At 39.8% G+C, this 26,287-nt stretch overlaps 1 protein-coding gene across 1 annotated transcript in view; it reads left to right on the top strand.

The window, feature by feature from the left end:
• The first annotated feature begins 745 nt into the window (after positions 1-745).
• Positions 746-26,287, top strand: part of LOC133961293 (gamma-aminobutyric acid receptor subunit gamma-3) — a 63,349-nt gene continuing 37,807 nt past the window's right edge. The window contains exons 1-3 of the mRNA XM_062396382.1: positions 746-901; positions 1,117-1,259; positions 20,081-20,148. Of these exons, the coding sequence (XP_062252366.1) occupies positions 849-901; positions 1,117-1,259; positions 20,081-20,148 (264 nt within the window). The 5' untranslated portion in view covers positions 746-848. The remainder of the gene's footprint in view (positions 902-1,116; positions 1,260-20,080; positions 20,149-26,287) is intronic.

The raw sequence follows: 26,287 nt of genomic DNA, 5'->3' as shown, positions 1-26,287 counted from the left end.
TGAAATTCAAACTTTCAAATGAATACAATAGAGCGGCCGCATAGACTCAAACTGCAGGTGCAGCACCAAAATAATAATCATTAAATTAGAACAATGAAAAGATGACATACTTCTTGTACCAAAGTCAGGAGACTTTGCAGCAATGGTATTGGATTTGCTGCAGACTGTTTGCTCCTGAAACTGTGTTTTGTGAAAACTTCACACACCCCTCCATCACATAGTGGTGAGTAGATAATCAGTGAATTTTCATTTTCTTTTAACTATTTAATTACAATGACAATATATTTAAATGTTAATATATATTCTTGATTAGGACTTGCTTCTTTGAGGTTAAAGGTTAAAGTTAATGGTACTGGTATAAATGATCTATCTTAAAATATTGTTGCAAAGTCTTTTTCTTTGGAACCCAGTTACAGAGGCATGTACTGTATTTGCCACATATGCCCAGACGTGCTGGAGAAAGAGAAAAGAGAGCTCATAGTCATCATCATAGCTCCTGTTTGCACGAGAACTGGAAGTAGTCCTTCAGAAAGTGACGCACACTTACCCACAGTCGAGTTGGTGATGAATTGGAGGAGCTCTGGATACACTCAGAGTGCGCGCACCCGCGTCTTCGACCAGCAGTGCGTCCGCAACCGAGGATGCGACCGCAACTGCGAGAGAGGCTGCAGCTTCGCGTGGAGACGACCCGCTGGGAAGAATGTGACAACTCCGTCTCCAGACTTTTAAACACGAGTGCAATTCTGCTGGAGTACAAACCATGACGCGCTTTTCTCCGGCTCTGTGACACGCTCCCGGCTGCGCTGCTTCCTCTCACACGTCTCCACTTGTTGTAATCCTGCAGAAACATGTCAACCAAACCACTGGCCTGTGTCCTACTGCTGTCACTGCTTCACACCTGGTGAGTGGCGCACTCTTCTTTGTGGCGCATCTGCGTAAAGGCGAATCCATGTTGTGATCCAGCAAAGCGATGCGCTGCGAATGTTTGTCAACCAAAAGTAAACTTTGTGTGAGTTTATGGGCAGGAGCCGCGTGGACGTGATCTTGATGTTTACAAGTGTGCCCCACAACACCGTGCATGGCATCGCTTGTTTTAACCCCCTTCCTCCTCCGCAGCTCTCTGACACTGGAGTACGAGGACTACGAGGATGTCACAGTGAACCAAATGCTGGCTCCTAAATCACATGAAACCGACGCCACGGAAATACTCAACAATCTGCTGAAAGAGTACGATAAGAAACTCAGACCGGATATCGGAGGTAATGTCACCTTTGTCCCTCATGTCCTAATAGATGTGTTATCATCTAAAGAGCTGCCGATTGCAAATACCTAGCATGCAGGGAGCTGAGGGGTGTATGGAGCATATCGAGTTCAAAGTGACCTGACCTGCAGTGTCATATATGAACAAATATATGATGTATGTCAATCGTTAGTCAATTGTAATTAATTCAATACTAACATCTAATCTTCAACACTTCATTAAAAAAGCTGCTTTTACATATGAGCCTGTATATCACTTTGAATATATCAGTTGTGCTATAATGTAATGTATGAGTTGCTGGAACATTTCTACAACAGTCATTTATCACTATGATTTTGTTGATATAATGTGACAGTGGTGTAAGTGTCACATTGTGCTTTTGGTCAAATGGGTGTGATGTGTTGGGGTGATATCAGTGAAAATTAAACCCTGTTTAAACTGTAGATATTCTATTCGATTTATATCTGTATAAACATAAACTGTCTTCATAAGTTTGCACCTTTTGAATTCTGTACAATATGATGAAGCACAGGCTTTGTTTGTCAGTGTAAGAAGATGCTGAATATCTGCCACGCAGTCAGCTGCTCATGTACACAGTCCTAAGTGAAGGCGGAGAGGACGGAGTGTGGTCATGAGCTGAAAGTCTTGTGTCTTCATTTTGGAACCATCAAGAATATGAGACCACGTCAGCTGTTTATCTGGCATGGTTTGAATTACACTTAACTAATCAATAGGCAGCAGTACATCCAATTGTTAACCAAAGCCATGTAATCAAGAACAGGTTTATTTAAGTTACACCTATCATCATTTAATCAAACTAATATTACAGTGAGATATCTTACTAAAATGTCCACAGGTACAAGAAGCTGTGAAGAAATTAGATTTTAGCAACATATTATTGTCTGTAAATCTACTTATATGGTAAATATACTGTAAATCAGCAGTCATCGGTTCATCATATATTCAGGTAGAGTAATTAGTGATTTTGTAACTTTGAATTAAGGTGAGTTCCACACTTGATGAAGATAATGATTAAATAATATTTGCTTAAAATGTAAAAAGAAAAGAATAAAATTCATCATAAAATCAATGGATTATGAACGAGCCAAGTTGAAATTTGACCCTTCTAGGTTACACATCTAGGTGATACTAGATTAACAATATGAATATAGTTAGGTTTAATGTATACTACCTAGAGAAAGATAGGTGTAATCTTTCTCTAAGGCTGTGCACAGTCTTATCTTAGTTTCTGTCTCCAAGTGAGATGACCCACTTCTTCAGATGTTTGTTGCCTACCCGCTGACCTACAGTAGCAAAGGTCAGCATGTAACTCATCAGCTTGTCTTCATGAATACAAATTACATTTGGAGATTGAAACTTTGAGTGGAGGAGAGAGATATGAGTGCTACAATTCAATTACTCTTGTGCCTTTTCCATTTTCTCACGCCATGTGAGATGATCAGACCATGTGTTACTTCTTGGTTTTGATGAGCCTGGCTCTGCCTCTATTACTCCAAATGTCTGTCAAGGCAACTTCTATCTCTCTAGAAAATATCATGGTTTGTGTTATTTTTCAACCATCCATGCTGTTTGGTTTTAAAGCAACAGTCTTGAGAGGATGCAATATCTCAGACATGATTGCCTCTAGTGCAGTTCCAGTTCTAAACCTGTCTGCTCTCTTGTCCTGTGTCAAAGCTCTAGAGCTACTTCAGAATTATTCCTTGTCAGTAGTGAGTCCTCCTCAAACATTTCTACTATATACTAACACTCTGTATTGTTTGTGAGCTGGATGGGGTGAGCAGAGGTTTATATGAACATGGTGCAAAGTGAATTTTGTGTTCATCCTACCTAGTTTATCTGGATTGAAGTTTTTATAGTTGAGGTTTTTCCTAAAATTAGACAACTTTTCTTCATGTGTGGCTAGGGGCGCGACTAAAAATATTAGGCTCTATGAAAGAATGTAATAAACACGGGCACGATCACAGCAACCGAAGCTTGATGCAATTCTATTTCGGGTATTTTGATACAGGTGCTTGGAGCTGAAAGAAAGCAAAACTCTTGTTGTGTCGTCTAGAGGTAGCTACTCGCTAATTCTAGGCTAACAAATCTATTTGCTACATTATCATGTTGGAATGCCCCAAGTGGACAACGATAAATGTAAATACAAACTGAACATGAATGCTGTTGCGCCACATCCAAAGAAGATTTGTCAGTCTAATTGGTATTGGCTCTAAAATATGAATATTCTATGATTATAAATCATGATTGATTGAACTGCCATATTTATGAACAGGGTTCAGTGGGACATTCTGGGTGACAGAAATGTTCACCTAATACAATACAAAAGAATATGTTCCAAGTGGATCTATAATTCACCACGTCTAAACAGATGGCAGAAGAAAATGTTATCTTGGAGCTTGACCGGGCAGAGTCCCAAGAAGTAAATTTTGCACCGACAAAAAAAGGAAATACTCAAATTGAAGAACCTCAGTAGACTAAGGGGAGGCTGACTGATGATATGAGTATTTGGCTTTCAGGGAGCAGCCATAATATGATGCATATCAATGCTTTATACTAGGTCACTGCAATGACACAAGAAAAAGACGGTAACTAATCTCTGCATTGGCTCCGCATCCTGTGTTGTGGATCAAATGCACAGAGCACAGAGCAGACCAAACCAGCAAACAGCTTTATACAATGTCTTGACTCCAGAACTCACGCAGCTCTCCAGTAGGTAGTTGTCACGTAGCTATAGTTAATTTGTAATGATTCATGCACCTTACAGCAACACCACAAGCCTCAAGATTACGCAATCATCCAAAATCTGCCTTGACCTTTTCAATGAAGTACTTATTTTCTTTCTTAGATAAGAAAAATCATTTAAGAAAACAAGTTTGACTTTAGCTGACCAGCTGAGACTAATACAGCCAGTGACTTCACAGACTGTGGAATGAGGTCAATGAAACCAGGCAACCAGAGACAAAGACGCCCCTGAGAAACAGTTTTTCAACCACACGCTCTGAAGTATGTCGATTTTCGTTAATTACCGTTTGAAATGATGCCACTTTGGATTCAGATATTATTTAATTATTATACGTTAAGCTACCGGTTGACTTGAGTTAGACGTCAGGCCACCTCATATACACAAATTCACACCACACAAGCATTCATCCACCTCGTCTCTGCAACGGGAACGGCAAGCAATTCAACTCATGGTAAGAAGACAATAAATATGTGTATGCTGGAAGTCTCATATGGTGTCTGACTGGCTTTAATATCAAAAGGAGGAAAGAAAGCCAGAAGAGTACTGTCACATGGTGTCCTTAACCAATCACAGTGACTTCCTGTTCACTACAGGGTGACTGTCAAAGTAGAACTACAACCTGTCATATTCACATTTCTGTTGGTGTTTGCATTGAATAAAGAAGACAATGTGTTTTTAGGGTGATTTTTTTATTTTGGACTGAGCCAGATGGAGCTAGACTTTCCTCCTTGTGCTATGATTTATGCTATGCTAAGCTAACCAACTGCTGGCTCCATTCATGGTATAATACAGTACATAACAAATGTGCAAATAATCAAAAAATCTTACATCGTTTCCACACATTGAACTGCTGTCCTCCTGTGCCCCTTGAGGATCCAGGGCCCATAGAGGTAATTGAATTAGCTAATTGGGTAACTGTAGGGTCGATCCTATTCATGGTCTAACAATGCATTACTTGAGTATTTTATTACATCTGTTACTATGGATACCACACCAGGTAAACTCCATCTGACAGAGAGAGAGAGGACATAAAAGAACAAACCGGTACACTGGACATCAGAAAGTTTACACATCTTCCGCCGAAAACTAAAAACATACCTCTTCCGACTATACCTTGAATAAAAAAAAATAAAAAAACACTACTAACAACTTTTGGAAACTAACACTTTAGTAGCACTTAAATGGCACTTACTTATAGCACTTTGTAGTTTTGCTATATTTTGAAGAAATTGTACTTTCTTGATTCTTGTCGTCCTTGGTATGTACCCTCGGGGTTGAATGCACTTATTGTAAGTCGCTTTGAATAAAAGCGTCAGCTAAATGAAATGTAATGTAATGTAATGTAACATCACTGCTCACACATCGAGCCGTGAAAAATACTTTTTGATGTTTTCGTGAGAAAGATTATCTCACACCATAAGTGCCACTTTGACTCCAATGTCTCCTCATGCTTCCAAACCCATATGGTGTTTTTTTTGTGCTTCATGCTGTGACTCCTTTCAGGTAATTTAATTTACCTCCTTCCATGCTCTAAATCCTAGCTTGTCTCTCGAAACAAATACAAAAAACAGTGTTATAAGTTTAAGATTTTCTAGCAGCATCAGGAGACATATGTGTCCAGGCATAGCCATCCAGGCATATATGTTGACGAATCAGCTGGTAGCCTCCTAACCAGATAGAAAGTAAATGACTCAGTGAGGGGAGAAACAGGGGAATGAATCCTATCACTAGAACCTTATGGCACCTATTACCTAAAAACCCAATCCGGTAGAGTCTCAGTGTTATTAACTGTGTCTTTACATTTATATAAATCCTTCTTGTCAGGAAAACTTGATAATTTTATCCTCAGGACCAATAAAAGAAATAGGAAACAGGAATTATACTTTTACAGAGGAGAATTTCTTTGTAGCCTTGTACACAAGCTCACCTCTTATACCATTTTGTAACCAATCAGGAGCTTTCAAATACATGATAGTGTTTAAGCACTTTAAACTTACAATATATGATGTTACCTTTTCCCTCTCTTAAGGGCAGTGGAAAAAAGCATTACTTACATTTAAGATAATATGGAGAATGTTATTAGCACGTCTTTGTCATACAAATATTTTAGTCAGAATATGAGTCTGAGACCGCTCCATTGGGCTGTGATTATGGGGCGTGTTACAACCGAACCAGGAAAAAAAAATTCCTCTTCGCTCAATTGGATAGACCTACAACCAATCAGAGCAACGTAGTATGTGATGCATAGTTGTTGTCAACAGAACTCAACTGCACACACGCTGGAAGAAGATCAGTTTATTTTTTTTAAAGATTATTTTTATTGATAGTTTTTAGAGACAAAGTTGAAATGGGGCAGAGAGGGGAGAGACATGCAGAGAACGACCGCGGGCTGGAATCGAACCCGGGTCCGCTGCTGGCCGAGGCCCATGGGGGGGGACGCCCTACCAACTGAGCTAAGGGCGCCCCCGAAGAAGAACAGTTTAAATGATTTTTATTGGTGTTGTAAAATAATTTTAGGATACACAGAGAACTTACCAGCAAGATCAGCATTTTTGAGAGAAACAGTAACGCCGGGCGCTTGGCTGTTCACACCGGACAATGAAGCGCCGGGTAGCGTTAATAATATCACCCGTTGATCCAGTAGATTAAAAGCATATACTTACTTGTTGCGCCAACATTAAGCAGCAGCGTCCCGACATTTGTCTTTTTTGGTGTTGTCTTTATACAACATGTTCCGAGGATCATACAACTCACTGTACTTCTCCACTTCAATTATTAATTCAATGTCATTCATGTTGGAGAACTTCTCCGCTGTTTGCCCCGTTAAATGTCGGGTGTCGAGGATAAATTATGTATTCTCCACTCAAGCCTATGTGGCGAATACTTAGCCCCCCCTCCTTTTATCTTAAGGACTGCTTGTGTGGCTGTAGTGGATGGGCAGAGGGGGACATTTAATAATATCATTGCTAAAATTGGTAAAATTAAAACTCCAGGATAACAGAAGGGGAATTCAAAGTATGGGATGCATATTTGATCTTTTATATCATAACAAATATGTCATCGATATCGTTTTGAGTGTGTTTCCTGGCGCGATACGCTTGTGTCAAGCGCAAAAAATTGACTCGACGCCGAAACGATCGCTGCACGGCGCAAGACAGCCTTTGCGCTTCAGCCTCCGGTGGGACCCGCATAAAAGGTTTAACATGGGAGTGTATGGGAGCCAGTTGTTTTTTAGGGCTTGGCGCTGCACTTACGCAACGCTTTGGCGTTGTTTCAGCTTCCGGTGTGAACCCGGCGTAAAGGTGAATGCATGTACGAACAAGTTATTCGTTTAGGATTACAACTCCACAACACATCAAACAAATCGTATCGCATTTGTCGGTCCTATAAGAACTTAATAACACGGTTGGAATGCGACATTCCTGTGTTTAAAAAATGGACAGACGACAAAGGAGACCAGGCTGAAGAAGCGTGTTCGTCTGAGGCATCACAGAAAAGAGTCCGGGGGTCCAAGTGCTCTTTGGTGACGTGGTTGATTACGTTACTGTTGATCATCTGTCCATCATCGTATAAAGCCCGCCCTGACAATTTGATTGGTCCAAAGAGATTCTGTTCGGGCATAGTTTCTCCCCAAACAGAGCGATGCCAGACCGAACTTCCCGACCTCAAATGTTGTGGGCGGGGCTAAGTTCGTCTGGCATCCAGGCTAGAATGTAAAATCAAGTAAATCAGCTGTTCATCTTAACAGACTATCTCCTACAATTTGCATAATAGTGGAGGGAAGCCAAAAACCTGTTAACTGCCTCCTGGTGGCTGGCTGTCGAAAGGTGTTGAGCCCGGTCCTCGCCCAGACCGGACAGCGTCGTCTTCGTAGATTCGAGGTTCAAGTGGGAAATGCAATGATTTAGACAAGTTCAATGTTCAAAAGTTTCACATTAACAAGTTTATAGTATAAGAACAATACTTACAGAGAGTCTCTGGGTTTCTGCCGGACACGTCACCAGGTTCTCTGGATCATGTCAAGAAGAAGCCTTGTTTCTTTCTAAGTCCACAGTATAAATAATGAGACACAGGGTGGGCACAGAGGAGGTCCTTTTTTGAAGAGACTCGGTTATTGGTCTAATGTATGCTGTTTTCTCAATGTGCAGCTATGCAGATTGTTCACCTTACATCACCTCAAACTGTGTTTTACTTTATCATATTGTCACAAGTTCATGTGCATGGTTACCAGTCGGTTGCTATATCTGGTTACTGTTTTGTTGCTCTTTCTGTGGTTCTGCCCTGTGTCTGACCCTGTGTCTTAGTCAAAAGATGACACCTTATTCAAAGAAAAAAAACGTTGTAGCGTAAGCTTATTCTAAGTATTGTCTGGGTATCAGCTTCCTGTTTCCATCCTTCTGGCTCACAGTTCGTCTGAGGAACCAACGGTAGAAAACCTGTTGTTTTCAGTTAAACAGTTCACAGTTCAAAGTTTATACTTTGTATTATGCACTATTGATTATATAGACTATACAGCTGATATTTATTCACAGGATATAGGTAAAATATAGTCACAAGATACAGAGAAGCATAGATAACTCAACAAAGGTCCTTAACTTTTCTCCTCCATGTTAATGGATGGACTAAGGACTACACTAGGGCTGAACGATTATTTGCAATTGCGATAAAATGGCGATATGATAAAACGCGATTTTCTAAATCCCAAGGTGCCCGATTAAAACGTGCGAAAGAGAGTAGGGCACTGGGCTGCTGTCCTCACCCGCAGCAGGAATGCCGCCGGACCACAAAACTCCTCTGATCAATAAGACAGAGAAGCAAGCCTGCATCACCTACAGGGTCCTAAAGTCTTCGGCCGACATGGCGGACTCACAGAGCGAGCTCATCCTGCTGCTGACCGCGGTGCCGGTCACCTACATGCACATCTGCGAGACGAAGGTGTTCAGCATGGGGGTGTTCCTGCTGAGACCCGCGCCTCCATACCGCTGCACGACCACCCGGACATGAATGGGAATCTACGGAGCTGCTGATCAGCAAGCTGCCCTTCCAGCGCATCCAGCTGCCCCGCCGCATCCGCGGACACAGAGCTTAAACTGCTGCTGCTCCACTGACTATAACAACGCCGCATTCCAACACTGCAATTCAATGTGGAAGTAATCCAATGGTTTCTGTAATTTTAGTTCTCATCACACTGGGATTTGTTGCTGGGTTCTTTTCCCAGTAGATCTTGTTTTGATTAATTATTTGATCTAAACAGGTTGACATTTGATGGTTGAGAGCTGAGACTGACTAACGAGTGGTTGAAAGTGTGTCGACGGGACTTCATACTGCAGCGCTATACCCCAATCTCTACTACGCACTCTATGGCTCCAAATAACGTCCTCAGTGCAAGATGGCAGTGTTTGTATCCAGGTCATCTTTTCTGGATAGAGGGAGGAGATGGAGACGCGTTAAAATCATATACAGACTATGAAAAGGACCTTTTCACCAAGAAACCTTAGACACATCCACACACACAACTCATATTCTTTCATATAAATAACACATGTATTAACAGTCATTTCAGAAATCTTATTGTTCAGCCAACCTTTTTATCTGTCGTGGATTATTGTAATGTCATTTATTGGCACTTATCTGCCTCTGTGCTTTAACCTCTTGATGCAGAATATCTTTGCACCCTTGGATTCATAACTACAGACGACTTAAGAGGGCATCATGAGAAAGTGGGTGGCAGTTGTTGGCTGAGAGAAGAGAACAACAAAGCCTTATTTGTATCTACAAAGCACATATTGGCAAACCTCCTGGGTACCTGAAATCTATTTTCAGCTATAGCTGACCTTCACACGGAACTAGGTCTCAATAGTTTATGAGATTCATGGTTGAGAAATTGACTGTTACAATTTATTAATCCCACAAGAAAAAAGCAAAATTAGATGAGCTAATCCCTTTTTAATCTCATTAAAACCGTTTTAGCTGACACAGGGCTAACTCAATGCTTGTGTATTAATTAAACTTGTTTATATATTGTTTTAATGTTATATATTGTGTGTTTTTTACATTGCATTTTATGTTTATTTGGCTTTATTTCTTACGTGTTCATAATTGTTTTTACATTTGTCGATTATTGTTTCTTATATTGTAAAATTAATCAAGTCATATTTGAAAAAGAGCTTTATCTCACTGGCATACCTTGTATCAATAAAACTTTGCAAGTTTGAAAATTCAGAGTAAGGGCAGGGAGAGAGAGGAAAGAGGAAAACTCTGACAGAGAGAAGACACAGTTAGTGGTTTACAGTAGTGGTCTGATATTAATGCATGGATGGAGAAGATGTAGTAGAAGAACAATAAGTGCTCTGTGCATGATGAGACTTCCGCCAGTACTCAAATAACTATGAGATGGTTCAGAGCCAGCCCGAACTATAAGCTATATCAAAGAGTGAAGTTTAAAGTCTAACTTTAAATGTAGAGATGGTGTCTCTCTCTTGAAACTCAAACTGGAAACTGATTCCACAGGAGAGGAGTCTGGTACCTCTGGTAGCTTGTAGCTCTGGTAGAATGCCTCCCATTCTATACTCTTAGATAATATAGGAATCATAAGTAAGTTTGTATTTTGAGAATGATGTATTGATCTATTGGGTTAATGAGATACTTTCCACAAGATACAAGTCAAGAAGTGCGTACTCTATTTTACATCTAGCCTCATAAATAATTAAAGCTGTGTTTCATCTGTGTAAAATGTCCCAGCACAAAACCTTGTGGAACTCCATCAATAACTTGTTGTGAATCGGTGAGTCAGTGAGTAAATGAGCTACAATAAACCTACAATAAATATGATACATATGACTTTAATCAGCCTAGTGCAGTGTCTTTATATCGATTCAGCACTAAGATCCAGTAGCTTCATTATGATCTTACAGTGGTACTGTTTTTGTGCGTGGATGAGATCTAAATCCTGACTGAAAATCTTCAAACAAACCTGCACAAATAATCATGTAATTGGTTTGTAAAAGCCTATTCAAGGATTAAAGAAATTAAAGGGTGGATATAGGTCAATAGTGTTAAAATATCTGGGTCAAGGGTAGAATTTTAAAGTCCGGGTTTAATAACTGTAATCTCTACAGTCAGCAGCCTTCGTCTGAAAGACAAGTTGATGGTTAAGATAAAAATAACTATTAAAGTCAGCTCAGAGAGATCTATAGAGGGGAAGCAAATAAATCAGGCTTTACAGTGGAGTTGAAGGCTGCTGTACAGGACAACACTTAACCTACCACCAGTCATGGTAAGAAAATTATGAATTTTTCTCTGATGATTTTAAAAGAAAAATGTGAAGAAGCTCATGAATTCGTTACTGCTGCAGGAACAGGAAGCTCAATAGAACTATGACTCTCTGTCAGCCGGTCTACACTCCTGAAGTGGAACCTGAGGTTGTTCTTCTACTAATGATGAATAATAAGAGGTTCTGGTATTATGGCGTGAAATTCACCCAGTTTGGTGAAATTTCAATGCAGCCCAACACTTCCTTTCCGACATCCGGAGGTCTGCTTTAAGGCATGTGTTAGTAAATTTTCTCATCGAGCTAATCTCCTCTGATGAATTACCTTCTTTTTCAGAGGGGGAGCAGTGTTGAATGTTGTATGCAGTGAAGCTGCTGCAAGATTAACAAGATCATCTTCTTGTGTGGGAATAAAGCTTTGATAACAAGTTTTCCATAAATTCGGTTACAGCCTTTTCAGAGAGAAACTGACTGTAATTTAATTTTTGTGCGGTCTATTATTGTAAATTCAAACTTAACCAAAGACGGTCAAACAGAAGTCAGAATATTATTACATGTTCAATTTCTTTGCCATATGTTTGAACAGGATACTACATGTATTATTTTGTCTGTACCTAGCACTTATCCAGATACAAAGTCTGAGGCTTCAGATACATATTCTGAGTGTACAACAGATCTGTATTCCCCCTGGCTGCCTGGCCAACGTGGACTAAATTAATTTGTATGGACAACCTAAAAGCTACAACAATAGACTAAATGTGAGCAATTAGCTTTTTATTTTCAATTCCACAAACGACAAACCAGAGATGAGTAAATTAGAAAGTCACCTGTTGTGATGCTGGCCCTTACATAGCAGACGGTGCACTTAAGTAATTTGACCTTGTCCTTTTGAGCATAAATGAATGTGACTTTTGAAAGGTTGTAAATGACCATGGGTGAGACAAAAGGGGCATTTCGACCACATGACTTGAATGTAAAGTGACGTTGGCGATGTTGAAGCATTTTAACTAACAACTTCACAGTGTAACACTAGTTCCAAGTGTCTCTCTACAACAGACTTGGAGAAAATCCCTTTGTAATTGCCAGCAGCATTTTTTGTTTCTCTATTGTGCATTATGTCAAGACACAAAACTTATAGGCTGACACCTTCACAGTAACATAATAGGCTTTCAGCAAGGCACAACGAAATAGAAGATTTAGAAATATAAGTACAAAAAATAATGGTGTAGAAGAAAGTACAAAAGGAAGATGTTGTTTCAACCAGCACCTTTTCACACACAAGAACAATCATAGACAAGTAGAGACTTAGACTGTCACCCAGTAACTATATTGTTTACCAAAATGTCTGTCAGGATCTGTCAGAAGGTGCTTCTGCAGATAACAGCAATACTGACGCAGCGGCGGGGGCAAGCTAAGGGAGTTATGGGACATTTTCTCAGCTTAAAAAGACCACCTATAGGGTGGGTGTGTGTATCATAGATGATTGTGGAGGGTAAGGTATGTCAAATTAAGTATGTCACATGATTAGAGCAGTGCTGCTCGAGTTGGTTGCCTGAATTAGCTCGCAAAGTTCGCTCCATTTGTGACAATTATTAAACCCTAAAATCTTTACTGCAGACAAACCAGGTAGAATGAACACAAAGTGTTCTTACTTCAATCTGCACCTTAAACAAATTCCTGCACCGCACCAATAAAAAGTGACATTATATTGTAGAACTGTTTGAGGACTCACTAATGACAAGGTATAATTCTGAAGTAGCTCCAGAGCTTTAACACAGAACAAGAGAACAGTATATTCTAAACAGGCAGGTTTAAAATAGACACTGCACTAGTGCTTAAATAAGGGTCAAGGATTTCATGCCATTGTGCGGTTATTTTCATTTAACTAGCTCTGCTGCCTTCCTTACTGGGTGACAGATGAACGGCTGTGGTACAGTATTGCCTGAGGGAGGTGATCTGTTCTGCTTTTTGAATATTTCAGAGCCTTTGGCATTTCTCAAGTAGCAAACCTAGACAATGAGACAAGAGGCTGAAATCCTTATAGCATCAGTTATCATGCTACGGCTCAGAGAATGAAAACACAGACTACAGAAAGAATATGGTGTGACTGACTACATTAACTGCTTTCCTGCTTATTGAAGTGATGGATTACTTGACAACGCAGCGGCCACTTTAACAATAGTTAAAGAAAAAACACAAGGCTTGCTGCATCGACACAGTAATAGAACCGATCTGCTCTTGAAGTTTTCCATTTGTATATGAAGGAAATAAAGAAACAGTACTGCCTTTGATTCATACGGTGAGATAGCTATTTTCAGACTAGCACTGAGGGATCCGTTGCAGTTTGTCTGTGGAGGAGTTGGTGGGAAAACAAATGCCCGAGTGAGAGCCTCCAGACTTTCCGCGGACTTTCTTCGCCTGGCCCCCTAGTGTAAAGTCCGCAGAATCCCATGTGAAACACATACAATTGATAAAAACTAAAATAAGACAAACATCTCTGGGTGAATGTAGAGGACATCGATGAATATGCCAAGATAGTTTATGGTGATGAGAGCCGACACCATGGTAGATATTGTGTAAACCAAAACACGATCTTGCAGTGAATTTTATGAGACAATATATCTAAGTTATGAGAAAATGTCGGTTTTATGTTATAGGTTCATAGATATGTGTAAGTCACAGTAATAACAAAGGTTAGGGTTGTTAAATCAACTTTTAAGTAAAACTTTCAGATCATGAAATCTTGAATAAGAATGAGGCAGAAACTGGAAAGATGACTCTATAAATACAAATCTTGATCACTGAATAATGGAGTTTTTTATTTTAAGGGAAGGCGTCTCTGCAGTATGTCGATGAAATCTTTTTATTACCCTACCCATCTGTTTGTATGTGGAACTCATATCTCAATGACCTCATGTTGGCTTACAATACATGTGTATTGTTGATGGCCCAAGGAAGTGCAGTGTAGCATTGGACACCTGATAAGTTCAGTATTAACACTTTTTTAAATAAACAGGTAAACAGCGCCTTGCAGTCAGTGGGGCCCGGGTTTAACAGACCAAATGTCTGGGAGGAGGCCTGCATTTCAAAAACTGGTGCACCAGCAATAAAATATATCCCTTCGGATCATTCTGATGATTTGATTATTTTAGTTTCACCATATCAGACTGACACAGACGATCACAAGAGACACAGGCGTTGATCTCCATCATGGCAGCAACATTCATTGAATCAGCTCCTCTTTTGTCATTTCTCTACAAACTAAAAGCATGTTCTTTTTTGTTGCTGCAATTCTATATATCAAGTGGCAATACAATTGTGTTGCTTGCCTTACAGACCTCTGAAGTTGCCGTTCAATGTAAGAAAAAAATAACAGTTCAGTAAATCATTCAAACTTTAATATAAGCTACAACCCATTATGTTATAATAAGAACATTTTCTGTTTTAGTTCTATGAACCATTAAACCAAGTGTGATTTTTCGATGTTCATCATCTAAAAGAAATTTTTCTTAGTGAGTATTGTGATTTTGATTGATGAAGTTAATCCTCTTAATTCCAGCACTGATCAACAGTCACTAATATGTAGAGTGGGCAACACCTACTCACTGCCTCGGACCGTTTTGTGATTAGTAATGAGGGTTTATTGAAAATCAAAGATGGATTATCATCCAGACAGAGGAGGCGTTCAGGAGAGAATGTGGTGGGAAGATGAAAAACCCACTCTGGACGTTACACAGGGCATCACAGGACAAACTAATTGATCAGTCTGACCTTAACATCAGAGAAAGTCATTAAATATTTCAGACGTTTCTAAACAGAGAGTTGGTCTCCTGAGATGGTGCACACACAGACAGTCAAGTATTGAGAGAGGTGGAAAAGAAGAGATTTACAGGATTTAAACTCCTCAATACATAATTTATAAAGGCTGAATAGATTCATTACATTGTTTGCTTTTTTTACTCGGTCTTGTATGAATGAAAATACGTACTGACAAACTCACTCAAATACTATTTCAATATGTTTTCCATAACTATCAGTCAGGATGACAAAAAAATCTCCCAAGAGGCTATTGCTTCCCTCTCCCCCTAACTGCTTGATTTTATCTCCAAGTACTTGTTACCCATTGCAGAGCAGAGTATACCATCCCCCTGGGAGAGTTCATTCTCTGTTGTTCTCTCATCTAAACTGTGCTTATTTAAAAAGACCCAGTTTCAGATGCTTAGTTTTTATCGGCATTTGAGGAGAAAGCATCACAAACAGTAAAGTGTATTTGGGAGTTGACTATTCAGAGATGGCTGCACTGATAAACAGCCCACACACAACTTTAATTAATTTCGAGTTCAGTTATCTATGTCCCTAAAGTTAATTAGCTGTCACCATTTACTGAATGACCAGTCACAGCCTTGACGCTGCTCAGTGGAACTGTAGGCAGGTGCAGAATTATAGGCTCCAACACAATTAGCATTGTATAACAAAGGAAGTTATGTAATCCAGCTTCATTACCTATATTGAAAATGTCAATAGGACAAAGTAAACACATGAAAAACCATTGAAAAGCCAATTGGGTTAGGGTTTACAGCACATTTCCCAGGATTGTCTTTTTAGACTGACACAAGCAATGCTACAGAACATCACTTTTCCTGATCAAGGAATATGCATCATCCATCCCTTTGGTGTTTCATTGCAAGGTACGACAATTTCCTGTCTAAGCCGTAGAACTGTCATACACATAGAGGACACTGATGATGATGTCCCTTTAGAAAAACAACAAGATGTAAGTGTTTATGGTAAAACAGGCCAGTGTTGATGTGCTGTAAACAAAATGATCCCAGCAGTGGAACGTATACGTTACATCCTGCTTCTGCCCGCTGTGCCGGCCCTCACCTGACGGCTTCGGAGTCTCCAGTGTTGTGAATGCGTCTCATTGGAGAATTCCCTGCTGCGTTGTTAATGGATGAAAAGTAAACCCGGAAAAAGTTAGTACTCAATTGTGAGAATATTCTTAGAAGTTCATGGCTATAAACGGCTTCAGACTGGATGTGGAAGTTGGTACAAATCTGCCCTTCAATGCTTACTGCAGATTTATCTTACCCTTCCACTCCCAGCATGTTACTGTTTCTTAATATGCCCTTTTGTTACATGAACAAAAACAACCACCGAGCTAGAAATGGGAAGTATTGATGAAGATGAAGAACATACGTCTTGTTCTGTTTTTGTAAGGAATTAGCCATTTTAGATGTGATGCCGACCCCCCCCCCCCCTTACGTGCAAATGCCAACACTGTTTAGCAGGGGTCATGCATTCTGTTATTTTCAGTTTGCAAGGTGTGTAAGTCAGACCATTGTCCACAGCATCAGTCATTTGAATTGGGTGATATAACCACAATATGTTAATTGCTCTACACTGAAATGCACCACTGTGAAAGGCATCTTAAAACATCTATGAGACAAATGTATTTGGGAAAATAATAGTTTACCACCACGCCTTTACTTATGTTCCACTTCACCTGACTCTTCCTTCAATGGCACACTGTGCTCTTATGAATGAAAGTAGTGGCACATATATAACATGTCGTTGAGTCTCATTTCCACATGGTAGATTAAAAGGTGGATATCCTGCTGATCTTTTTTTCTGTGAGTGCATTGTACAACTTGTGTTTCTATAGGTGCTCCTGCTGGTTTTCTTTGTGTAATGTACAGCTGGACATGACATCCTTTATGGCTTTTAAGGGGCCGATAATCTAAAGAGACACAAGGTGAGGAGAATCAATTCCAACCTAATCTGTGCATGAAGATAGACAAACTCTCAGTGAATTTGATCAAAATCCTTGTGCGCCCATCCACTAAACGGACCCACACATTCTTAATTTTCATTGCACTGTATGAATGTAAGACTGCTTCCTGCTGAACATTATTACTGATGCAATTAGTTGCATATCAGTCTAATTCATATGAAAGGGGATTACGTAGCAGTGGACCTTTTTATAATGGATAATGTGCTGTACTGAAATTAAAATGAAACCTTTTTAGCACTGGTGATATTCTCTTTTGGAAACAGTGTAATGAACTGGTTTATCTTTCCAATGGGATCACAAAAGTATCATGTTTTTCTCTTCTCCTCTTTGTCTGTTTTTATCATGACTGCTCTAAAACTCTGTTATTGGAAGACCTTATCTTCACTTATTGGTTTACTATTAGAGAGTGAATTGATTCAAACTCTTTGAAACTCCTGTGGTCGTTATTGATCTCTGATCATTAAAGCCTCCATTGAGTGGTAACAGCAGGCTGTCTGCCTATAAGCACAAGAGGAGGCTTGAGAAGCAGAGCCATGGTGAGTTGAGGACAAACCAGCAGGGCTGATTCGCTGCGCTAAATGTCTTACCTTGGTGGCAGCTTCCCAGGTCAAAGCACATACCGCTTCGGAGCTGACGTTGGTACGTGACAGGTTACACACATTGACTAGTTAGCCCTATCCTGTCGCTGGTTATGTGGCATGAAGCGGTCGCTGATTAAGACTTGATTTACAGAAACATACAAGTGAGTTATCACAAAATGCTTTAGAATCATTTGACGCTAAAACCTTTTAAGCCGTCCTAATTTCACTGCTTTATAGAGTCTCTTTGTTCACCAGGTGTTGTGTTGTGACGAATATAGTGCATTAGAAAAGCTGCATCAGCAGGGACTCTGCAGAAGTGTTCTCTAGTGTGCCGTCTGTTAGCACGTGAACCCAAAGCTGAAATGGAAACTGGCAGGTGGAAAAATTCTTGCTATGGATTTAATCGGCCGAGACACAAAGACTCCAAAGACAGGTAATGTAAAATGATGGAGGAGCTCTTTGCTATGCAAATGTAAATGCTCATGGCAGCACTATGTCACATCTGCCACTTAGCTGGCTAAAAAGTTCAAGCTTTAAGTGACACTCGTACACTGAGCATGAAATCCTGAAGAGCAGCAGCGTTGGGGAAAGCCAGGGGGGTTCCACCAAGAGAGAGGCAGTCTGAACCAGGAGGAAGAATCCCATTACCGTTCAACAGCCTCACATATGAGCTGTTTGTACTGCTGTATGTTGATGTGTCACTGTAGGTTATGAAATCAAGATGAAAGATTGCATGTGACACCTTTTTCCTCAGGATCTTTCTTGTGGAGGTGATCGTGTGGAATTTGTGTAATTATCTGACTCGGCACCTCTGGCAGCTAAAAGCAGGAGACACATAGTATTGACTTTGTCAAAGCAGAGGGAGTAAAATGAGTCACCTTGAATGAAATGGGCTGTTGTCAACTGTAAACGTTTGCAGGCCTTATCTGTATCTCTAGGGTTGGGCATCAAAATACTGTGTCAATCAGGCAGCGGTTCATATTCAGCCTTAGATTGTTAGGGCTGCATTGTGATTGCCGATCACAATTGTGATTGATTGCCTATCACAATGCAGATTTCATTGCCCGAGCTCAGTTCTGAAATTGTTGTCCTGCTTACAGGAAACATCAATAATAAACATTACACCTAACTATTCACTGGCATCACACACTCTTCATCGCTCTGGCAGCACATAACCCTAGTTTACAGTTAGCTCGTAGCTACCTCAAACTCGAGTTGGCATGGCAACAAAATGCCTCAAGCTAAACAGTCCAGGGTGTGGCTATATTTCATGTAAAAGACTTTCAGTCAGTGATTTGACACATGGTTATGTTAATTTCCCTGATTACAGACATGTGTAGTGTAAAGAAATCAGCCAAGTCAATGTAACCGACCTCTTATCCTGTCTTCAGCACTGGAACTGTTATCTATTTTTACATTATTGTAGCTTGGTTAGGTTTTATTTCGAATCTGCTTTTATTGTGTGAAATTGAGATTTGCACTTATTTATATTTGTATATATTATATACTGTATATTTAAGTTAAGTAAACTTTGAACTGTCGACAGTTAATTAAAAAAAAAAATTGTTCTTTTCAAACACAAATGTATCAGTTCTGGCACAGTCTAGAGACCAGCACTGATAAAAAGGTATTGATTTTGCACCAGTATTGGAAAAAAGATTCACATACTAAACTCCCCCTCCTCCACCCATAAGGGGGAACATTGAATCCCTGTTTTGCATATAGCTGCACTAAATTATATTTTGGTGTAATATATGTAACTGAACCCCAAGCAGTTTCTTGGCATTTTTCCTTTTGCTCCTGTCACTTTATAACTCATATTTTCACTGCAAAATATACGTGTGTGTGTGTGTGTGTGTGTGTGTCGGTGTGTGTTCGTGTCAGTGAGTGTGTATACAAAATATTACTTGGGAGAGTATCTTCTGATGATCAGATTAGAGCTGATCAGCCGAAGTTCAAGGTCAAGAAAATAAATTGACTGAAAAAAACATTTTCAAAATACCTCTGGTAAAGCTAATATTGATTAGAAAATGATTCAGCATCTTATGACATTATAAAAGTGATGTCATGAAGAAGTCACACAAAGGACTAAACACACAACCTAACGCTTATACACATACATCCACAAATAACAACAACAAAGTCAAAAATTATGTATAGTTACGCGTTCACTTTAACTGGACATGATCAACAGCCTTTTTAGATTGACCCATCATTCCTCATCATATGACATTAATGATATCTTTTAATTTACAATTAGATTCCCTGAAGATTGTTTCACTCACTACGCAAAAGATTCTGTACAATTAAGTCACTGGTTTACTTTCACTTTGCCTCTCATTGATTCACAAAAGACAAAGCTATGCTATCTAAATGTGACTTAATTATTCTTTTGCTCTTTTCTCCACAGTTAAACCAACTGTCATAGATGTCGACATATTTGTGAACAGCATTGGACCAGTGTCATCAATAAATATGGTAAGTGGACCTGAGCTAAAACTGTTGCTCATGAGGTGTTTGGTGCAATGGTGGGAACAGAGATTATGTTTACAATATTCCAATGTTAACCAGATTCCGACAAGAGTCTGAATAAGACATTGTCATTTAAACAGTATTTTCTGATTATCTTAACCTGAATAAAGTCACACATAGATTAACCAATGATTGATTCATGCATGTGGAGTATTGTGACCGTAGTCGCGTTATATAGACATCTATTTTTCTCAATCTCATTCTAACATCTGATTGGAGTTTTCACAGATTTCTTCTGCATTGACATACAACAGTTACAGACTGCTTGACGACACAGAGTAATGAAGATGGATAAATAAAAAGGAGTTGTACTTGTTGCAAAATTAAAAAGAATGGTAGACATTAACATCGTACTTTACTTGCCAGTGTAGTTCTCTGCTCAGATGCATTTACATCACTAACTCTCCTGTGTTCTCACAGCGACTTCTGCGGACCTATACCGGGGGTAAGGCGCGGAAAGTCCACAGAAACTCTGAGTCTCTTATTCAGACATTGCTCCATAGAATCTGAAGAGAAACTCCGGGGTCCAGTGTATGTCTGAAAGCAGCTTTATTGGACAGCCCACCTCACCAAGAACACTGGTGTTGATACTGTGGTTCGAGTACGAAGATGACTAAAAAATTTTCTCTTTGAATGACAAGATTCTAATCACTTGTGTCGTACTAATAATCTACATAGGATAATGTCCCTGAGGACCAACAAACTTTGGAGAAAGGCTGAAATTTGACACTAGAAATGAGAGCCACTTAAATACCTTCTGTTTGCTGTGTTACTGTCGACCCCTCTGCTCCACTGCTAAATCAAGACACTGGGTGGTGCTTATAATGGCTCTCTTCCTTAGCTTGTACTCTGCAAAACAGTTTCTCTTCCTTAAGTGACTTAGAGCTGATACTATGTGATAATTGGTATTTAAATTTTGTCAATTAACAGAGCAGCATTGTATATTATCTAAACTTAAGTATACTGCGTAAGTAATGTAAATATATTTGGGTTTAGGTGAGATACATCAAAAGCTTTTTGTTGCAGTAGGCTCTTCTTGCTTCTCAACTTACACCATATTATTCTTTATTTGTACAGCAAAGGCATTTTAATGGAAATAACAGGAATACTTATCCGATATTATCATTAAACAGATGTGTTTCAGATCAAATCATCAGAAAGACCCAGCTAAACTACACTAGCATTATCAGTTAGTTTGGATGATTCATTTTCAAGTCTAAGTTGGGAGTAACACACGGATGTTACACTGTTTTGATGTGTGAGTGTGTTTTCTACCTGGTCTGGTGCCACCTCTTGCAGAACACCTGCTGGTTGTATAAGCTGAACTCAGCATTGGGTCTGAGTAGCTGAAAAAGGAATAAGCTGTGCTTGCACAGATCTGTGTGAGCTTCCAACAAACAGCAAGTCACTGACAATAGAATGGTTGTGAATAGATGTATTTTACTTGACACAGTAAGATGACACTTAAAATGTGCGTATTCTAATCAATGAAACATTTTACATCTCTGCTAGTTGTGTAATTTATAATATTGTGCAGTCCCTGTCATTTTTGTATTTTGTCATATCAGAGTGTCATGACTTCTCCAAGAGATAGATGGTGATTCATTTCTTTCTCTTTAGAGGAAAACTAGGCGCGTTTTCACATCAAAGTACAATCAAAAAAATGTGCAGTATTCAAAGGATATGAACTTATAACATTGACTCATTAAAGTATCAGACTTTTGACGTACAGGTGGGGATACCTACATACAATGCCTGAATGTGTTGAGAGGAGTGGCTGCTGGAGTCTATTCTACACCTTCTAAGTTTGAAGCAGATAAGAAGGATGGTTCTCAAGATCTACAGAGTTTTTGGGGAATTAATAGACTGATTATGTATTTTTTTATCTATTTCATCTTGCTGTTAAACGTTTTGGCAATACAACTACTTGGTGAGGTTTTTTACGAAAAACAAGTTTATGATTAAGTCCAGCATAAATATTGAGTGCATAGATGAGAAAGAATGTAGTTCACATGGTAAGAATGGAGCTTGTTCATTGGCACACTGTTTGGTTGCACGCATTTTTATCTTGCTTAATTGAAGTTTTTCCTTTCTGATTGTTTGTATTTGGCACTTGCTGTTTTGTGAGGTTCAGGCAGCGAAGCCACTTGGTTAGTTCTTGCCAAAACAGCAATGCTTGGTTTAAATATAAACACTGACAAAGTGCATACATGAAAAAATATTTGTTGTGTATAAAACAGGAATTTCACTTAGAAGACATGTTCAATTCTTATAAGATATTTTAATATTTTCACTTTCCACTCCTTTAGGTGTAGGCATCAAAATGACCCTGGGACTGAATTTGCAATTTTCCACATGTGTACATGGACTCACGCTACAATTTAAGCACTGTGTCTTGGTTGAAAATGGCTGCAATAATATCTCAACAAATACAATACAATGCTGCAGGCGTCATATGTTGTAGTTGACCAAACTGTGAAATCCATCTGATTCCCAACGTGCTACTAGTAGCTGTTTCCATGCATATTACCTATCCAGAGATTACAGGCTATCGCAAGTCTGCAAAAACGTTCTACATGCATATTTGACTGTGATCAGTCGTTTTTTTTTTTACACTTGTAGTGAGCATCCTATTTTTTGTCAACTACCTTCCATCCACTCGTCTGTCATTTTTTTCTTCCACAGACTCACTAATGATGAACCAAAGCATGAGTGACTTATTCAGAAGAAGCAACAAACAATATGTTAAGTTGGAGAAGGCAGCATCTTTGTAATTATACAGAAGCTATTTTTACACTGAGGTCATGCAGTGTCAAAGGCAACCTTGTACAATCCAGATTTTCCTTCCAAAGCAAAAGCCGACGCCATTGGGATCCCCAATTCTATTGTCATCTGTGGATACAGCCACTCACTCAAAGTCTGTCACACACCGGATACCCAGAGAAATACAGTGTTCATGCCAGTTCATTTCCAACTGCATAAGTGAGCTGCTGGCAGGTCTAAAGCAACATCCCTGGTACTGTGGCTTTCTTTTGGCTCCCAGCACAATATTCATTTGCAATGTCCCCACAATTTGCAGCTCACTAATTGTTTGGCTCATACCTGCTGTGAAATGAGATGGGCTTGATATTTTTTATTATCTTCAAAGGGTAAGTTAGCTGGTCCAACTTAGTTATTGGATGACTCAGGTAGCAAAAGCAAAAAGTGTATTTCCCTCAATAAACCTCAGTGGTTCATCTAATTCCTATTACTTTTCTGTTCGTTTTTTCTGGCTGAAAGACTTTGGTAATGAAGTCACTAGCATGAGGATCATGTAATGGGGCTCTTGGTAATGCCAAAACACAGCAGATCTCAGTGGAATATTAATATGCTTCCAGTGCCGTTCAATCAGAATGTAATGATCGATCAAAATAGATCTTTCCTGTTAGACCTGTTGTCTCAACTTTCAGGACACCAGTGTGAACACACTACGATCTCCCTCTGTGTCTTTTCTAGTGCCACGACAGACAGTCCCTGAATTCATTTGAAGAGTAATGTAAGGTTTGGATTCCCATAAGCGATGAATAGACAGCCTGTACTTCTATCGTTCTACTTACCAAGATCGAAGCCCTTAACTTTTCAGAAGGGGTAATATTTGAAGCAGATACTGGATGTAGTAAAAAACAAAAAGGAACAATTCACGTAACAGAGTGCATTAGATTCGGCATTTAACTAATAATTGGATGTAGGGCCACGATACAGTGTATTATATTCCTTTTAGCAGGCAATTCTAAAAAAATTGGTAACCTAAAATGTTTTATTTTTACCTATTGTGCTTCCTGAATTGTTATTGAAATACATCAAGAAATGTAAAAGCATTGACCCTGATCTTTGTTGGACTGGTTACCTCAGAAACGATTGCTGAAGTACCCCACATAGGAAGTGCATATGTGGTCAGTGCAACCCTGGCTGTTATTGCACTGAAGCACTTAGGACCAAAGTAGAGATTCCTCCTTCTAACTGTGTCTGTGATCTTGGCAACGAGCAGCAGGTCACTCCAGGTGGGTGATGAAGTTTCCTTTGTTGCAAGTGACCTTAAACTGGGTCTAATGAGGACACAAGGTCCCGGACAAGGGAACATGACAAGATGTCTCAAAGCACAGGACAGATACAGTATGGACTGTATGGCTTTTACTGCTAGTTCTGCCTCGCACTGCCGAGCTGGAGCTGCATGCTTTGTCCTAATTTACAGTAGAGCAGAGAAGAGAACTGGACTTTTGAACATTAAGTCAGCCCTCTACCCTAAATATACCCACACAATTAGGCAGGAACATGTTTATTTTACTTATATATAAACTTTATTACAGGCTCAAGGCCCACATGATAAAAAAAAAAATACATACAAACAATACATTACATAAAAATATACTAGGAAAAAGGGCTAAAAAAGGCACTCATGCCAGTTTTCCCAGATCTTAGATGTGGACTACTGTCATCATATCAATTATACAATTTGTAGAGCGGTCCAGCCGACTCATAATCTTAAAAGTAAGGTTCCTCAGCAAGGCCATGAAGTTGGTTAGACCCATATTACAGAACAGCTCACTTGCTCTAGTACTCCTGGGAGTACTAGAGCAGGAGTATCCTAAGACAGTCATTATAGGCTACTTTCAACTTACGCAAGCTCTCCATCTTGTAATTCACCCAGAGTGTGCAGTAGGCTCTAAACAAATTATCTTTACATCAACTGTACAGTGGTGGAATTTTCTAATCAACATGTTAGCTTGGACATAGAGCAATCCCCTCTGTCTGAAAATGGCGGCATCATCCTCCAACCTATCTGTAATAATGTGCCCTAAGTATTTGGTACTATTGGTTACCCCCAGAGTTTGCCCAGAAAGATGAAAGGCAGGAAACTTAATATCCATGTCATCCTTAGTCCTACAGAACATTACCATGCTCTTCTTGGCATTATATTTCAGATCAAAATCAACCCCATAATTACTGTATATGTTAAGCAGCTGTTGAAACCCACTGCTACTAGGGGAAAGTAAAGCTAGATCGTCTGCATACATAAAGTGGTTGACCAGGAAATCACCTATCATACAACCTGTTCTGCATCCCCCCAGCTGGCTGGAAAGGTCGTCCATATAGAGATTGAAAAGGGCTGGGGATAATATACCCCCCTGCCTGACCCCGTTACCAACCTTAAAAGGGGTAGATAAGATCAATCAATCAATCAATCAAATTTTATTTGTATAGCCCATATTCACAAATTACAATTCATCTCATAGGGCTTTAACAGGGTGTGACATCCTCTGTCCTTAACCCTCAGCAAGAGTAAGGAAAAACTACAAAAAAACCTTTTAACAGGGTAAAATATGTAGAAACCTCAGAGAGAGCCACATGTGAGGGATCCCTCTCCCAGGACGGACAGAAGTGCAATAGATGCCACGTGCAGGACAACATCATCAATAATCAAAGTCTCTACCAGCATTGATGAGGGTAGACATCCCGAAGGACAACCCCAACATGACATGCCAAGCAGTCCCGCTGCAAGCACAGTCCATGCTCAGCAACCATCTAGACCACGATCCACCATCCAGACCAGACGCCACTCCAGTCCTCAGTCACCGTCCATCGCCGCCCACCAGGAGGACCCATCACAAGCCACCGCCGCGGTCCTGGTCCACCGCCCGTGCCCAATGCCAACGCGACACAGGGTCCGCCACCAGCACCACGATCAGCCCACATGACTCAGAATCCGCCACACTGGATCCAATACCGCGACCCCCGGTGCGCGATCCACAAACCGTAATCCATGGTGTGGCCACAGAGGCCCTGGATCTGCGGGTGATAAAGCAGCTCCCCCATCTAACTCTCATACTCTGGTTCGCATACCAGTAAGCTAGGATGCGTACTAAGCTACTGGGCACACCCCTATGTTCAAGTGTTAAAGTTGTAACTATTTCTTGTCTGAATAAAAGGAGTAACTTCTACACTGAACAGCACTGATCAAGGACAGATGGGGATGCTAATAGGAAATTAGGAGAAGGAGCAGATAAGGACAATAGAACTTCTCTGTTTATGTTTAATAAGACAGGCT

This window comes from Platichthys flesus, chromosome 9 (genome assembly GCF_949316205.1).
Source record: "Platichthys flesus chromosome 9, fPlaFle2.1, whole genome shotgun sequence".
NCBI classification, from domain to species: Eukaryota; Metazoa; Chordata; class Actinopteri; order Pleuronectiformes; family Pleuronectidae; genus Platichthys; species Platichthys flesus.
This window is presented reverse-complemented; position numbering and strand designations above follow the sequence as displayed.